Genomic DNA, 18,426 nt, shown 5'->3' with positions numbered 1-18,426 from the left:
TCCCCAAGTCTCTCTCCCTCGTCTCTCTCTCCCCTCTCTCCCCCAGTCTCTCTCTCTCTCCGTCCTCAGTCTCTCTCTTCCCCCCCAGTCTCTCTCTCTCTCTCTCTCTCTCTCTCTCTCTCTCCCTCCCAGCCCCTCTCTCTCTCTTTCTCGCTCTCTCTCTCCCCAACTTCCACAGCTGCAATTGCGGGACATTTCTATTTGTCTCTCTATCATCGTAGCCTTTCCAGCTGGGATTGCTGACTCTAGCTCTGGGCAGAGTGAAAATACATTGGTAAGTTATACTACATTTTCTCTCTTGCCCACTTATGGATCTTTTTGCATCATAACCTTCCACCGGACTTTTGTCAATGTTATCGGGTTGGAAGATTGTAACTAGTGGGGTGTCGCAAGGATCAGTGCTTGGGCCCCAGCTATTCACAATCTATATCAATGATTTGGATGAGGGGACCAAATGTAATAAAAGTTTGCTGGTGATACAAAGCTAGGTGGGAATGTAAGTTGTGAGGAGGATGCAAAGTGACTTCAAGGGGATATAGACAGGCTAAGTGAATGGGCAAGATCATGACAAATGGAATATAATGTGGAGAAATGTGAAGTTATCCACTTTGGTAGGAAAATTAGAAATGCAGAGTATTTTTTAAATGGTGAGAGATTGGGAAATGTTGGTGTTCAGAGGGACCTGGATGTCCTTGTACACGAATCACTGAAAGTTAACATGCAGGTACAGCAAGCAATTAATAAAGCAAATGGTATGTTGGCCTTTATTACAAGAGGATTTGAGTATAAGGGTAAAGACGTCTTACTGCAATTATATAGGGCCCTGGTGAGATCACACCTGGAGTATTGTGTACAGTTTTGGTCTCCTTACCTAAGGAAGGACATTGAGAGAGTGTAACAAAGATTCATCAGACTGAGATGGGGGGATTGTCCTATGAGGAGAGATTGAGTAGACTAGGCCTAAATTCTCTAGAGTTTAGAAGAATGAGAGTTGGTCTTATTGAAACATACAAAATTCTTACAGGGCCTGACAGGGTAGATGTAGCGAGGAGTCTAGAACCAGGGGTCACAGTCTCAGAATAAGGGGTTGGCCATTTAGGACTGAGATGAGGAGAAATTTCTTCATTCAGAGGGTGGTAAATCTTTGGAATTCTCTACCCCGGAGGGTTGTGGAGGCTCAGTCATTGAGTATATTCAAGACAGATATCGATAGATTTTTGGATATTCAGGCAATCAAGGGATATGGGGATAGTGCAGGAAAGTGGAGTTGAGGTAGAAGATCTGCCATGATCTTATTGAATGGCGGAGCAGGCTCGAAGGGCCGAATGGCCTACTCCTTCTCCTATTTCTTGTTTTATTCTGTAACCAGGTGCTAGAAGTGCATGAGATTGTGTCTGGTTGATGTTATTCTGATTTTCAGTGCCGGTCTGACTGGCATTTTTGCACTGGTTACAGAGCTGTACTGTACATCCTTAATAAAAGCTGTGAATGCACTGTGTGTGTCTACCATTGGGAGAGAGAATGAGGGTGGAGCATATGAATATGTGTCTCTCATGTTGTGCTTCTTGTGTGGAAGTTGAGCTTTGTGTTGTATGCAGTAAGGTATTTCTGTGGCATTGATTTATGGGTTTGGTAGGGATCATATATATGTGCGGCTGTGTCGGGGTGGTGTGGTTGTAGATTTTTGCTGTGATGTGATACCTGATGTGATGCTATACTTCTCGAGCTTTTAACTGTACAACTGGTTATGGACAAATTCTAGTGGTATCCTGGAACTGTACTGAGACTAGAATTTTGTTCCCTCCGAAGATGTTCATCAGTCTACTGATGGCAAGTCCTTTCAGTCGAAGCAAGGTCCGAGGTTTTCCACTTCATCGCTCAAAGTGAGATGGCAGAAAATTACAGGTTGGCAAGCACAGTGCCACAAAACTCGCTCCTTGCTGTCTGGTAAGCCCTCAGAGCAACCCCACTCTAGAACTGGGACCAATTATTTGATAACCAGCACTCTCCAAAGTATTCCCCCATAAAATATTGCAGTAATAGTTACCTGTCTTGTAGGTTGGTCATGAGATTGACAGACACATCAACGTTTTTATGTCTGTGTCGTGCCTTTATCATCAGTCCAGCTCTTGTCTGAAGCAGGGCAAAATTCTCTAAATCTCCTTGTGAGATAATGGATACAGAGTGTAGAGCCGACATTGGAAAAGACCTAAAGTCAAATAGTGAGAGTGACTAAGACATTCAGAATGTAGGGAAGGGGGTAGGGAGGGGAGAGAGAGAGAGAGAGAGACTGCCTCTCGGAGTGTTTGAGCATCTCCCTTTTTATCATTCTTATAATCTTTCAACAACATGCATTTCAACAACAACAACTTGCATTCACATAGCTCCTTTAATGTAGTAAAACATCTCAATTTTGTTCCCTGCTAACCTAAAGTTGTTGGCATACTTTCTCACTTAGTGTTGGAGTTGAGCACATCCAAACCAGGTGTAGACAGATTAGATGCTAAGTTACAGTTCCATGGGGGCCAGCAGTCCTCTTGCACCTCACACATGTGCTTGTTCTCCATGTGTGAGCCTGGACAGTGGGTGTCAGCAGGCTATCGGAGAGTGGAGGGTATCTCAACTCAGCTTAAATCTATCCTCCATTCTCTGCACATTTGCAGACATCGCGGCTGCAAAACCTGCCAGGTCTCCTGCATTTCTTGCTGCCCCTCCAGGATCACCCTCTTTCTCGATGGCCCCTGAGGCTCAGCATCTGCATGCAGCTGAGCAGAGCTTGGAGAGTCCTGCGCTTTCTGGTGAGGAGTCTCCACCACTGCCCCTGTCAACACCATCTACTGTTGCTCACTCATGACCGAGGTGTACGTCTCCACACTTCTACTTTCCACTTTCCTGCACTATCCCCATATCCCTTCATTCCCTTAATATCCAAATATCTATCGATTTCTGTCTTAAATATAATCAACGACTGAGCCTCCGCAGCCCTCCGGGGTAGAGAATTCCAAAGATTTACCACCTCTGAGTGAAGAAATTTCTCCTCATCTCTGTCCTAAATGGCCGACCCCTTATTCTGAGACTGTGACCCCTGGTTCTAGACTCCTCAGCCAGAGGAAACATCCTCCCTGCATCTACTCTGTCAAGCCCTGTAAGAATTTTGTATGTTTCAATGAGATCAATTCTCATTCTTCTAAACTCTAGAGAATTTAGGCCTAATCTACTCAATCTCTCCTCATAGGACAATCTCCCCATCCCAGAAATCAGTCTGGTGAACTTTTGTTGCACTCCCTCTATGACAAGCATATCATTCCTTAGGTAAGGAGACCAAAACTGTACACAATACTCCAGGTGCGGTCTATATAATTGCAGTAAGACGTTTTTACACTTATACTCAAAACCTTTTGTAATAAAGGCCAACATACCATAGGCTTTATTAATTGCTTGCTGTACCTGCATGTTAACTTTCAGTGATTCGTGTACAAGGATACCCAGGTCCCTCTGAACACCAACATTTCCCAATTTCTCACCATTTAAAAAATACTCTGCTTTTCTATTTTTCTTACCAAAGTGGATAACTTCACATTATATTCCATTTGCCATGTTCTTGCCCACTCACTTAGCCTGTCTATATCCCCTTGAAGCCTCTTTGCATCCTCCTCACAGCTTACATTCCCACCTAGCTTTGTATCATCAGCAAACTTGGATACATTACATTTGGTTCCCTCATCAAATCATTGATGTAGATTGTGAATAGCTGGGGCCCAAGCACTGATCCTTGCGGCACCCCACTAGTTACAGTCTTCCCACCCGAAAATGACCCGTTTATTCTTACTCTCTGTTTTCTGTCCGTTAACCAATGCTCAATCCATGCTCAATCCCATGAGCCCTAATTTTGTTTAATAGTCTTATTGAATGCCTTCTGTAAATCCAAATGCACCACATTTACTGGTTCTCCCTTATCTTTTCTGCGAGTTACAACATCAAAAAACTCTTAACAGATTCGTCACGCATGATTTCACTTTGATAAATCTGTGTTGATTCTGCCCAATCGTAATATTATTTTCTAAGTGCCCGGAGTTAGTTACAGAATAAAGAAGATTACCTATTATTGCATTTCCATTTCTCACATTTGCTGCCTTCCCTAAGTAAGTTTGTTAACTTTAGCAGTAATTCTGCAATCCAGCGGTGGTGAGCTATGCCTGCAGGGAGCACAGTCGGAGAACTGGTACTATAATGGTGCAGTCCCATTTCCAACCCATGCTCTTTGTGAGTGCAGTTTCCCTGCTGTGAGCATGAAATTGTGGAATTACTCCATTAGTGCCATTTAATCCCAAATGATTAATAGATTTGTATTGTGAAATTATACCTCGTGGCAAACTCTATTTTACTTAGAACTCTTACTCTTGCCTGGTTGAGCTGAATTCTAATCAGTATTGGAAGTAAAGTTAAATGCACAGCATCATTTATGTCTGTAGACTGCACTTAATGTGTACATATGCATAGGGAGTATATACACACACAGACACAGGCTATGATCAAAGGCTGAATTTATAGTTAAGTTGAAATCATTCATTCTTGTGGTTTGTTGTTGAATGCTTACACTGCACAGAACAGCAATATGCCTGTTATTCCAACTAACTATTCTACCCGTGGCATGTTTTACGAGAACAAAAAGCCATTGCCCACCGTAGAAAGAGCTGGTTAAGGGTCCTTCCCCCTGACTTTTCACATACCTGGTACTTCAGTGGAAGTAGACTCAGATTAGAGAATGCAATCTTCACAATGTCCTTCTCCCCGAGCCCTCTCCTGCTGGTTAAACTGAAACAAGTTGAAAGATTTGACTGCAGGACTACGTGCTGACTGTGAGTCAGACGATATGGCTGTGATTGGCTGTTGGCTGAGGCTGCTTGAATTCCCCTCAGTACACTACAAGTCATGAAATTCTTTGCAAGCTGGAACCGGGCCAAACTGTAAATCTATGTACATAGCTACTGAGCACCAAAGACAATGACTGTTGACGGCTCTTAGATTTTCAGGAACTTTGGTAAATATGAGGGGAATTTCAATGTAGAAATGTCTGCACAAGTTCCTCACAAATTACCTTAATTGTCTCTCACTGTAGGAGAGAAGCATGAATAAGGAAACTCACATTGGAACATGAGAAACCCAATTAAGCATCCCTCTGATTCTTTAAAAGCCAGCATTTAGCTAAAGAAAAGTTCATTTTTCCAGAATTGCTCCCATCCCCATAATAGACAGCGGAAGCCAAACAAATAGGTAAATAGAAATAGGTTAGAGAAAAATAGATATCTCGCTCAAAGTAGAAAAAAAGTTAAATTAAAGTGGGATGGAGAGTATAGGGAAAATAGGAATGGAAGAACTGTATATTTTTTACTTCTATTTAAAATGTTATTTTTAGTAGTTTAAAGTTAATAGTGCAGTAAAACATTGAGCTAATTCGCTCAATTTAAATGTTAGGAATGCAGTTGACTCAGTCAGCTTATTGAAAGACTGTGACCAGGAGACTTTAGGGTGGAATAGACTTAGCAGAGTGAACATTATTTATGGAGGTAGTTTCATTCGGTTAACTTATTGAGTGTAAATCTCGGGATTTATCAGGGCACAACTATTTTAAGATATATATGAGAGAGCAAAAATAAAGTGTATTGATGGGGACTGACCTATTGAGGTTTTTTGTTGATATCAGTTAGTTGAAGGGTATTAATATTACAGCATTTCTGATATTTATGAGGCGGGGGAGTGGTTATGTTGGATCACCGATTGCAGCATTGGGCAGTGAGTTTTGAGGTAACAAATCACTTCCAGATACTCCTAATATGGTCCGCTGAATTCCGAGGCAATAAAACATTACTAGACTCCTAATGGTCCAAATTCTGAGGACAGAACATTATCAGACCCTCACAGCAGGGGCCATTGAGACCTGAGATTTTGGAACATTACCAGGCTCTCCCATGACTTATCAGCAGGTTTCAAGGCAAAGTGCCAGACAGATGCAGTCCCATGCAGGGTCCAGGCAAGTTCCAATATAAATTCCAATCAGGCATGATCAGAGACCATATAAATGTTGATTGCATTAAGAAGGTACTAAGTATTAGTTCTGCTCAAAAGATGTTTTTTTTTAAATATATAAATTCATGGTGAGTGAGGGGCAGGGGGAAACTAGGTGGTGCAGTGGTTTAGACACTGGGCTTTCACTGTGTTTTTTATTTGTTCCTGGGGTGTGGACGTCGCTGGCAAGGTCAGCATTTATTGCCCATCCCTAATTGCCCTTGAAGAAGGTGGTGGGGAGCCGTCGCCTTAAACCGCTGCAGTCCATGTGGTGAAGGTACTCCCGTAGTGCTGTTAGGGAGGGAGTTCCAGGATTTTGACCCAGCGATGATGAAGGAATGGTGATATATTTCCAAGTCAGGATGGTGTGTGATTAGGAAGTGAACTTGGAGGTAATAGTGTTCGCATGTGCCCGCTGCCCTTGTCCTTCTTGGTAGAGGTTGCGGGTTTGGAAGGTGCTATTGAAGAAGCCTTGGAGAGTTGCTGCAGTGCATCTTGTAGATGGTACACACTGCAGCCATGGTGCGCTGGTGGTGGAGGGAGTGAATATTTAAGGTGATGGATGGGATGCCAATCAAGCGGGCTGCCTTGTTCGGGATGGTGTTGAGCTTCTTGAGTGTTGTTGGAGTTGCACTTGTCCAGGGAGTATTCCATCATACTCCTGACTTATGACTTGTAGATGGTGAAAAGTCAGGAGGTGCGACACTCGCCACAGAATACCCAGCCTCTGACCTGCTCTTGTTGACACAGTATTTATGTGGCTGGTCCAGTTAAGTTTATGGTCAATGGTGACCCCCAGAATGCTGATGGTGGGGGATTCGGCGATGGTAATGCTGTTGAATGTCAAGGGGTGGTGTTTAGACTCTCGCTTGTTGGAGATAGTCATTGCCTAACACTTGCGTGGCGCGAGTATTACTTGCCACTTATCAGCCCAAATCTGAATGTAATTCATGTCTTGCTGCATGCACGAATGGACTTCTTCATTACCTGAGGAACTGAACACTGTGCAGTCATCAGCAAACATCCCCACTGGTGGGATAGGATATATCCAGGGATGGCGATGGAGGAGTCTGAGACATTGGCTGAATTGTATGATTCTGTGAGTATGACAGAATTTGACTGGGCTGGGCGTGCTGTTATCATGTCCGCAGCTGGTGCCCTGGTCAATGTCAGGTGGTCCATCCGGCTTTATTCTTATAGATTTTTGTAGCGGTTTGCTACAAGTGAGTGGCTTGCTAGGGCATTTCAGAGGGCAGTTAAGAATCAATCACATTGCTGTGAGTCTGGAGTCACAAAAAGGCCAGACTAGGTAAGGGCAGCAGATTTCCTTCCCTAAAGGCCATTAGTGAACCAGATGGGTTTTTATGACAATCCGATAGTTTCATGGTTACCATTACTGATACTAGCCTTTTATTCCAGATTTATTTAATTAACAGAATTTAAATTCCCCAGCTACTGTGGTGGGATTTGAACTCACATCCACTGGACAATTACTCATCATCATCATCATCACATAGGCAGTCCCTCGAATTGAGGATAGAAACATAGAAACATAGAAAATAGGTGCAGGGGTAGGCCATTCGGCCCTTCGAGCCTACACCGCCATTCAATGAGTTCATGGCTGAACATGCAACTTCAGTACCCCATTCCTGCTTTCTCGCCATACCCCTTGAACCCCTAGTAGGACATAAACATAAGAACATAAGAATTAGGAACAGGAGTAGGCCTGTCCACCATGCTCGTTATATCCTCAAAGAATTCCAGTAAATTAGTTAAACATGATTTCCCCTTCATGAATCCATGTTGCGTCTGCTTGATTGCACTATTCCTATCTAGATGTCCCGCTATTTCTTCCTTAATGATACTTCAAGCATTTTCCCCACTACAGATGTTAAACCAACCGGCCTAGTTACCTGCCTTTTGTCTGCCCCCCTTTTTTAGTAAGTAGTAAGGACTACATCTAACTCCTTTTGAATATACTTAGTGCTTCTATGTCTAAATGTTCACAGGTATTTCAATGAAGGACCTAATATTCCAGGTCCCGAACTAAATCTTGAAAGGTGGAAGATGCCTGTGCATGGATTTTTTTAACATGTGGTGGCGTTGCACACAGGCACCACACAGGCTTGATAGAGCTAGGTCTTGGTCCAGTGACAAGGATTACAAGACGACTGGAGACCAGCTGTGCTGCACGGACCTAGTGCACACACATACCACAGTGTGGGCTGACCTGTTCTGCCCCTGGGCCCTCGCCTCTTCCGGGCCCCGAACGCATGCTTCTCATGGGCCCCGATCATGTTGGTGACATCCCTCTTCACTGCCATTGCTCTCCTGCTCCAGCACGTGCTGCTCCCTGGAGTGGTATACCACCACGCTGCTCCTTCCGCTCCCCAGCCTGCTCCGATGGTGCTTGTAGGCACCAGCCTGCTCCTTGCACCAGTAATAATGCTAGTCCAGTAACATAACCACTACGTTGCCTCTGAGAGTTGGGTTGAAAACTAACCCAGACTGACAAGATGATTTCTGAGTGCATAGATCCTAATAGAAATTAATGTGGGCAGTCTCAGTCCTGCCCCAACTGCCTATAGCACAATATTGTCCTTAATGCAGCACAAATTGGCAATTTCACTCAGACAGGCCTGAGGATGGTTGGTGTGGGAAATGAAAACAAAACAACACTGTATTATTAATGTAGTGTGTATTTTACTACACATTTGTGTTTTATTGGATCGGAGCTGGCGGTTGTGTGAGGGGAGCAATGAGCACTGATGTTCTTCGTGCCCAGGGACCCAAGAATTCGTAATCTTGCTCTGGTTGGGACAGAGTAGAGGGAGCATTACTATACATTCAGTTGTGCTATACCTGACCTGAGAATGCTTGATGTTGATACTGATGTTGGGCGGAATATCGCTCAAGAGGCCACCTCAAACACCGCGGCAGTAACAACAGTAGAAATGGGGTTCGTGCGCCCCGTTTTGAGTGGGAGGCCATTTTAGCCCCAATATATCTTGGGAGCAGCATTGTGCAGTTTTAGTACAAATATTGATGGTACACTTTTGGTAGAAAGGTCGATGTCCATCACATTATATTGGAATTGTTTTTCATTTGCAGCCAGTTTAAAATGTGTATGGGCAGTGTCAACCCAATTCCTTAAATCAAAGGACATTTTAGTAACAATGTGATCACATGGTTTATTTTGAATATGTAGCAACCATCTGACCTCAACAGCAACCACAGATAAAATTACTCAAGTACTGTGCAATATCTCAACATTTCCATTCAACTTTTAACCCTGATTCATGACTCAGTGCATGTATCTGTGCATAAGAGAATTGGATAAATACTTGAAGGGCAAAAATTTACAGGGCTATGGGGAAAGAGCAGGGGAGTGAGATTAATTTGACAGCTCTACCAAAGAACCGGCACAGGCACGATGGGCCGAATGGCCTCCTTCTATGCATATATATGTATATGTGCATGCACACAAACTTATTCACACAGCTATGCAACAGCAACAACAACTTGTATTTATATAGCGCCTTTAATGTAGTAAAATGTCCCAAGGTGCTTCACAGGAGCGTTATAAAACAAAATTTGAAGAGCCAAAAGCTTGGTCAAAGAGGGAGGTTTCAAGGAGCGTCTTAAAGAAGAGCGGAGAGGTTTAGGGACGGAATTCCAGAACTTAGGGCCTTGGCAGCTGAAGGCACATAGAAACATAGAAACATAAAAAATAGATGCAGGAGTAGGCCATTCGGTTCTTCGAGCCTGCACCACCATTCATTAAGATCATGGCTGATCATTTACCTCAGTACCCCTTTCCTGCTTTCTCTCCATACTCCTTCATTCCTTTAGCCATAAGAGCCATATCTAACTCCCTCTTGAATATATCCAATGAACTGGCATCAACAACTCTCTGCGGTAGGGAATTCCACAGGTTAACAACTCTCTGAGTGAAGAAGTTTCTCCTCATCTCAGTCCTAAATGGTTTACCCCTTATCCTTAGACTATGTCCCCTGGTTCTGGACATCCCCAACATTGGGAACATTCTTCCTGCATCTAACCTGTCCAGTCCCGTCAGAATTTTATATGTTTCTATGAGATCCCCTCTCATCCTTCTAAACTCCAGTAAATAGAGGTCCAGTCGATCCAGTCTCTCCTCATATGTCAGTCCTGCCATCCTGGGAATCAGTCTGGTGAACCTTCGCTGCACTCCCTCAATAGCAAGAACGTCCTTCCTCAGGTTAGGAGATCAAAACTGAACACAATATTTCAGGTGAGGCCTCACTAAGGCCCTGTACAACTGCAGTAAGACCTCCCTACTCCTATACTCAAATCCTGTAGCTATGAAGGCTAGCATACCATTTGCCTTCTTCACTGGCCTGCTGTACCTGCATGCCAACTTTCAATGATTGATGTACCATGACATCCAGGTCTCGTTGCACCTCCCCTTTTCTTAATCTGCCGCCATTCAGATAATATTCTGCCTTCGTCTTTTTGCCACCAAAGTGGATAACTTCACATTTATCCACATTATATTGCATCTGCCATGCGTTTGCCCACTCACCTAAATTGTCCAAATCACCCTGCAGCCTCTTAGCATCCTCCTTACAGCTCACACCACCAGCTTAGTGTCATCTGCTAACTTGGAGATATTACACTCAATTCCTTCATCTAAATCATTAATGTATATTGTAAATAGCTGGGGTCCCAGCACTGAGCCCTGCGGCACCCCACTAGTCACTGCCTGCCATTCTGAAAAGGACCCGTTTATCCGGACTCTCTGCTTCCTGTTTGCCAATCAGTTCTCTATCCACATCAGTACATTACCCCAATATCATGTGCTTTAATTTTGCACACCAATCTCTTGTGCGGGACCTTGTCAAAAGCCTTTTGAAAGTCCAAATACACGGCATCCACTGGTTCTCTCTTGTCCACTCTACCAGTTACATCCTCAAAAAATTCTTGAACATTTGTCAAGCAGGATTTCTCTTTCATAAATCCTGACTTGGACCAATCCCATCCCTGCTTTCCAAATGCGCTGCTATTTCATCTTTAATAATTGATTCCAACATTTTCCCCACGACTGATGTCAGGCTAACTGGTCTATAATTACCTGTTTTCTCTCTCCCTCCTTTCTTAAAAAGTGGTGTTACATTAGCTGCTCTCCAGTCCATAGGAACTGATCCAGAGTCGATAGACTGTTGTAAAATGATCACCAATGACCACTATTTCTAGGGCTACTTCCTTAAGCACTCTGGGATGCAGACTATCAGGCCCCGTGGATTTATCGGCCTTCAATCCCATCAATTTCCCTAACACAATTTCCTGCCTAATAAGGATTTCCTTCAGTTCCTCCTTCTCACTAGACCCTCGGTCCCCTAGTATTTCCGGAAGGTTATTTGTATCTTCCTTCGTGAAGATAGAACCAAAGTATTTGTTTAACTGGTCCGCCATTTCTTTGAACCCCATTATAGATTCACTTGATTCTGACTGCAAGGGACCTACGTTTGTTTTCACTAATCTTTTTCTCTTCACATATCTATCGAAGCTTTTGCAGTCAGTTTTTATGTTCCCAGCAAGCTTCCTCTCATACTCTATTTCCCCCTCCTAATTAAACCCTTTGTCCTTATCTGCTGTATTATAAAATTCTCCCAGTCCTCAGGTTTGCTGCTTTTTCTGACCAATTTATATGCCTCTTCCTTGGATTTAACACTATCCTTAATTTCCATTCTTAGCCAAAGTTGAGCCACCTTCCCCATTTTATTTTTACTCCAGACAGGGATGTACAATTGTTGAAGTTCATCCATGTGATCTTTGAATGTTTGCCATTGCCTATCCACCGTCAACCCTTTAAGTATCACTCGCCAGTCTATTCTAGCCAATTCACATCTCATACCATCAAAGTTATCTTTCCTTAAGTTCAGGACCCTAGTCTCTGAATTAACTGTGTCACTCTCCATCTTAATAAAGAATTCTACCATATTATGGTCACTCTTCCTCAAGGGGCCTTGCACAACAAGATTACTAATTAGTCCTTTCTCATAACATATTACCCAATCTAGGATGGCCAGCCCTCTAGTTGGCTCCTCGACATACTGGTCTAGAAAACCATCCCTAATGCACTCCAGGAAATCCTCCTCCACCGCATTGCTACCAGTTTGGTTAGCCCAATCAATATGTAGATTAAAGTCGCCCATGATAACTGCTGTACTTTTATTGCACGCATCCCTAATTTCTTGTTTGATGCTGTCCCCAACCTCACTACTACTGTTTGGTGGTCTGTATACAACTCCCACTAGAGTTTTGCTGCCCTTTGGTATTCCGTAGCTCTACCCATACCGATTCCACATCATCCAAGCAAATGTCCTTCCTTACTATTGCATTAATTTCCTCTTTAAACAGCAACGCCACCCTACCTCTGTTTCCTTTCTGTCTATCCTTCATGAATGTTGAATACCCCTGGATGTAGAGTTCCACGGCCACCAATGGTGGAGGGATTAAAATTGGGGATGCTCAATAGGAGTTAGAGGAGCGCAGATATCTACGAGGGCTGTGGGGCTGGAGGAGATTATAAAGATAGGGAGGGGCGAGGCCATGGAAGGATTTGAAAACAAGGATGAGAATTTTTAAATCGAGGTGTTGCTTAACTGGGAGCCAATGTAGCTCAGCGAGCACAGGGGTGATGGGTGAAACGGGGCTTGGTGTGAGTTAGGACAAGGGTAGCAGAGTTTTGGATGACCTCAAGTTTATGTAAGGTTGAACGTTGGAGGCCGGTCAGGAGTGCATTGGAATAGTCAAGGTTAGAGGTAACAAAGGCATGGATGAAGGTTTTAGCAGCAGATGAGCTGGGTCAGGTGTGAATTCGAGCGATGTTTTGGAGATGGAAATAGGCGGTCTTAGTGATGGGGTGAATATATAGTCGGAAGCTTATCTCGGGGTCAAGTATGACACTAAGGTTGTGAACAGTCAGTACCTCCCCCACCCCAGCATCACTCCGCTAAAATACTCATTGTTTTCTACCCTTCAGCCAATTTATTTTCTGTTCTCGGGGTTCACCCTGGATCCCGACAGTTTTGAATTTGACTAATAGCCTTTTGTGTGGAATGTTGTCAAAAGCCTTTTGGAAGCTGAGGTACACCACATCACAGGGCTTTCCACCATCCATTTGGGTTGTCACTTCCTCAAAGAATTCAAGGAATTGGTCAGGCAGGATTTTCCCTTTCTGATTCCATGTTGATTGATCTTTATTGGGTTGCTATTGTAGAAATGATTCTCAAGGTTACTTTTGATAATTGATTCCATTATTTTACACAGAATGGAAATAGGATCGATGAGTCTGTAGTTGCCCGAGTCTCTTTTGCTCCACCCACATTTCTAAACTCCAACCTATTTCTAAACTTTCGTACCTTCCTAGTGGCCAATGACTCCCTCATGATGATTGTCAATGCAGAAATCAAGCGCAGGCAACGGAAAGAGCGTGTGGTAAACCAGTCCCACCCACCCTTTCCCTCAACGACTATCTGTCCCATCTGTGATAGGGACTGTGGTTCTCGTATTGGACTGTTCAGCCACCTAAGGATTCATTTTAAGAGTGGAAGCAAGTCTTCCTCCATTCCGAGGGACTGCCTATGATGATGATGATGTCAATGATTCACAAACCTCTGGTGTTTGACTTTGTAAGAATGAATCCTGAATGAATTGCAGTCCTGTCCACGTTTTTGTTGATCTCATTCTTATAGGGATGTGTGGCTGTGAGTCGTGTGATAGCTTGGCACTGTGTGAAACTAGGCTGATGCAAGACTGACTTGAGACTGATGCCCTGGACTTCCCCCTTTCTGCACCATTTCTATATATAGTGCTGACCTTGTAATACACAAGCAACAGCACTTTACACTTCCTGCTTACATCATTATGGAGTGGGACAGGGCAGAGCTCTGTGTGCACACAAATACTTGGATGGAGCACAGTGTGATGGCTTCAGGACTCAGTTTCTTTTGAGTCAGAAAATAATGCTTCACCATGAGATTTTAAAAACTGTTTCAAAAAGGAAAGTTTAAAAGTGGTAATTGCACGTGGCAATTAAGCTGCCACTAATGTGAAAAGAAAGAAAGAACTTAACTTTATATAGCGTCTTTCACAACCTCAGGACTGCCAAAGCAGTTACTGCCAATTAACTACTTTTGAAGTGTTGTCACTGTTGTAATGTGGGAAACGCGGTAGCCAATTTGCATACAGCAAGCTCCCGCAAACAGTAATTAGGTAATGACCAGATAATTTGTTTTAGTGATGTTGGTTGAGTGAAAAATATTGGCCAAGATACCGGGGAGAATTTCCCTGCTCTTCTTCGAAATAATGCCATGGATTCTTTCATGCCCACCTGAGAGGGTTTAATATCTCATCTGATAGACAGCGCGAAGCAAAATGGAATCAGTATTGGTCCACCCTAGCAATTTTGTACTGGCCTTTGACACTGCTATTCCAAAAATGTAAACATGCACCAATGTTCATGGTGCAACGTAAAGACAAGACACAAAATTGGGCTTGGTGCCAGGCAAAGCGTGTGTGTTTGTAGCACACCTGCTATCTTGCTCACAGCTTGCTAAAGTGATCGGCAGCATTTGTTTTGGAACTGCTTTAAAGAAACACTCGCTCTCTGATTCAACTAGGAAATGATCAAAATGGCATTAATGCTAGTATCAGGTTTACAATCCAGAGGCCTTGCCTGAGGTCGTGCAGATAGCTAGATGCAGATACTACATCAATGCAAAATTACATATGTTAGTGATGGGAAACATTATATATAACAATAATTATAATATATTATTGTTTTATATATACAATATATGCAATAATTATATATAATAAAAATTGCGGCAGCTCTGACCATCATTTTTCAATCCTCCCTGGCTATAGGAGTTGTGCCAGAGGATTAGAGAACTGCTAACGTTGTACCATTGTTCAAAACGGAGGAAGGGATATACAGAGCAATTATAGGTCAGTTAGTTTCACCTCGGTAGTGGGCAAATTACTGGAATCAATTCTGAGGGACAGTATAAACCTTCATTTAGAAAGTCACAGATTAATCAAGGACAGTCAGCATGGATTTGTTAAGGGAATGTCATGTCTGACTAACTTAATTGAATTTTTTGAGGCGGTAACAAGGAAGGTCGATGAGGGCAGTGTGTTTGATGTTGTTTACATGGATTTTAGCATGGATTTTAGGGGCTGATCAAAAAAGTAAAAGCCCACGGGACCCAAAGGAGAGTGGTAAATTGGATTCAAAATTGGCTCAGTGGCAGGAAGCAAAGGGTAATGGTTCATGGGAGGTTTTGTGACTGGAAGGCTGTTTCCAGTGGGGTTCCACAGGGCTCAGTACTCGGTCCCTTGCTTTTTGTAGTATATATTAATGATTTAGACTTAAATGCAGGGCGCATGATAAAGAAATTTGCAGATGATACAAAAATTGGCCGTGTGGTGGACAGTGAGGAGGAAAGCTCTAGGCTGCAGGAAGATATCGATGAACTGGTCAGTTGGGCAGAAAAGTGGCAAATGGAATTCAATCAGGAAAAGTGTGAGGGAATGCATTTGGGTAGGAGCAACAAGGCAAGGGATTGGAATTAGGGGCAAAATTCCAGTCGGCGGCTTCCTTCGGATGAACGCTTCCGACTCTAAATGTTTTTACAAAAATACCTGGTCGTCCCGGAGGGGCCTTCGATTACGGTCGGAGGCCTTCATTTGATGTGCAGTGTACAGGGAGAGGACTTCCCCGTACGTACGAAAATGCTGGAGTCACGTGGGTCTGGACCACCAATCACTCTTCAATATTTTCATTGATAGTAATGGGAACTCCGTTTTTACGAGTTCCCATTATTATCAATGAGAATAAACCTCTAAAACAAGAAACACAGCATAATAAATTTTAAAAACACCTCACATATTTAAAATTAATTGAAATTAAAGTTAATTAAATGTTTTAGAAAAAAGAAATCTTCTTTGAATTTTTTTTAATGTAGTTTAATAGGGTTTAAAATAAACTTACCTTAATGGATAGGGTTTTTAACTATAAAAATGTGTATTTAAATTTAATTTTTATATGTTTTAAAATTCTTTCACAGGTAAAAGTAGGCTATGCGCCTGCTTTTACCAAGCAAAAGAGTTTGAAGGACATTCGCTGGGCATGAGTTGGGCAAATAGCTCAATCTCACCCACGCGAATGTCCTTCTTCCAGGGATGCGGGGAATCTGTCAAGAGAAATCTTGACAGAGTGGAAAAGCCAGTTTTCGGCGCATGTGCATCGCATCCCAAAAAACAGCTTTTATGGGGCCTCGCCGTGCGCACTCCATACGGGCTGGCCAGGCAGGAATTTTAGCCTCAATAAATGAGAGGATATGGGGATGTGTGGAGGAACAGAGAGACCTTGGATCCTTAAAGGTAGCAGGACATGTCGATAAGGTAGTTAAAAAGACATACTTTCCTTTATTAGCCAAGGCATAGAATGCAAGAGCAGGGAAGTTATGCTAAAACTGTAAACAACACTAGTTAGGCTACAGCTTGAGTACTGCATGCAGTTCTGATCTCCACATCACAGGAAGGATGTGATTGTACTAGAAAGGGTCCAGAGGAGATTTACGAGGATATTGCCAGGACTGGAAAACATTAGCTATGAGGAAAGATTGGATAGGCTGGGGTTGTTTTCCTTAAAACAGAGGAGTCGGAGGAGAGATTTAATTGAGTTGTATAAAGTTATGAGGAGCCTAAATAGAGTGGATAAGAAGGACCTATTTCCCTTAGTGGAGGGGTCAATAACCAGACAGCATAGATTTAAAGTAATTGTAGAAGGATTAGAGGAGAGATAAATAAAAATTTCCACCCAGAGGGTGGTGGGGGGTTGGAACTCACTGCCTGAAAGGGTGGGAGAGACAGAAACCCTCGTCACATTTAAAAAGTACTTGGATATGCACTTAAAAAGCGCTAATCTATGGGGCTGGACCTAGTGGAAGGTGGAATTAAGCTGGGTAGCTCGTTTTCGACTGTCGGGTGTCGTAATTTTTCTATGATATTCAAAATCTATACAAAAAATTTCTTTGGGGTTTGGCTTCAACTTTTCCACCACCGTAACTTCAGCGGAAACCAGACCCATGGGCCACTGTCGGCCATTGCTTGTTGCTTTGACCCCTCTCCCAGTCACCCCCCACCAATGCAAGTCTTTCTTTCCTCACCCAATCAATCCCCTCTCGATCGTCCACTCTCCTGATTGCCTTCCCTTCCCCTTTAAGCACTTACCTGAGGCCACTGCCTCTTCTCTGGCCTAATTTAATGAGGTGTGCCTCATGCCTACCCATCCAGGTACAGGTACAGGGATCACTGCCAGTCCCCAGTTTGTGCCAGCCTGCAAATGAAATTTCTAGGCCACTGTTATTGTTGACAATTAGAAAAAGTTAATACCAATTGTTTACATCTGTGGAGGTGAAAGATCCTTTGATACTATTTGACCAAGAGCAGGGAATTCTCCTGGTGTCCCAGGCAACATTGATCCCTCAAACAAAACTACCAAAAATTGATTGATTAATTAATCATTCATCTCATTGCTGTTTGTAGGATCTTGTTGGGCACTAAATGGCTGCCACATTTTTCTATACAGGGTATAACCGCCGCTGCAGTGCCGCCCCAGTGGCTAATATTCATGTGTGAGCCTTGGCAGGCTTTTCGGCCACAGTCAAAGCTTTGTCCTTCTTCACCTTGTATTCATAGATGTGCAGTTCCAGTAGGGTTGATTGGATCTGGAACCCTGGCTAATTTGCTCCTCCCTAACCCAGGAGACACTGAGGCCAATTGTAGTGTCCTTTCTACCGTGTTAGCTGAGATCCGTGCAGACTAGAAATTGAAATGGGAATCTTCCTAGTTTGTATAGTTCTGCTATGCACTGGCTACACTTGATGAACATCCATGGGAGCAGCAGCGTTCATAGTTTTAGTAGAGAGCCACGATCTAATTGAATGGCGGAACAGGCTCAGGGGGCTGAATAGCCTACTCCTGTTCCTGGAGCGTTCACTATTGCTGTGAAGAGTTAGATAGCCCTGTCTCCATAGCTTTTGCTTGATCTTGATCTGTAATGAGAGAAAGCGAGGAAACAGTACAAATACCACAGTGAGGTTGGCTGTAAAAAGAGAAGTCATTTAGTGGTGCTTTCAACCATATTTATATTTTAGATGAGAGGATACCTCAGGCTTGCAACTGCAAATTGGACAGCTAGGATTTGTCCAATGTTGACTGCTCTGCTCATTGTACGTTGTGTGGATCACAGATACTGTGAGCTGCTGTGAGTCACTAGTTCTCCTGCAAGTGGCGCTGTAGGATATC

General features: G+C 43.2%; 1 protein-coding gene across 2 annotated transcripts in view; it reads right to left on the bottom strand.

Annotated features, from left to right (window-relative positions):
• Positions 1-4,817, bottom strand: part of LOC139278741 (receptor-interacting serine/threonine-protein kinase 2) — a 72,678-nt gene extending 67,861 nt beyond the window's left edge. For both annotated transcript variants that reach the window (XM_070897833.1, XM_070897834.1), the window contains exons 1-2: positions 4,731-4,817; positions 2,048-2,209 (exon numbers count right to left, since the gene is read on the bottom strand). In XM_070897833.1, the coding sequence (XP_070753934.1) occupies positions 2,048-2,199 (152 nt within the window). In that variant the 5' untranslated portion in view covers positions 2,200-2,209; positions 4,731-4,817. The remainder of the gene's footprint in view (positions 1-2,047; positions 2,210-4,730) is intronic.
• Between the last annotated feature and the right edge of the window lie 13,609 nt (positions 4,818-18,426).

Source organism: Pristiophorus japonicus, chromosome 13 (genome assembly GCF_044704955.1).
Source record: "Pristiophorus japonicus isolate sPriJap1 chromosome 13, sPriJap1.hap1, whole genome shotgun sequence".
NCBI lineage: Eukaryota > Metazoa > Chordata > Chondrichthyes > Pristiophoridae > Pristiophorus > Pristiophorus japonicus.
The sequence above is the reverse complement of the archived record's forward strand: the minus strand, read 5'-3'. Positions and strand labels throughout refer to the sequence as shown.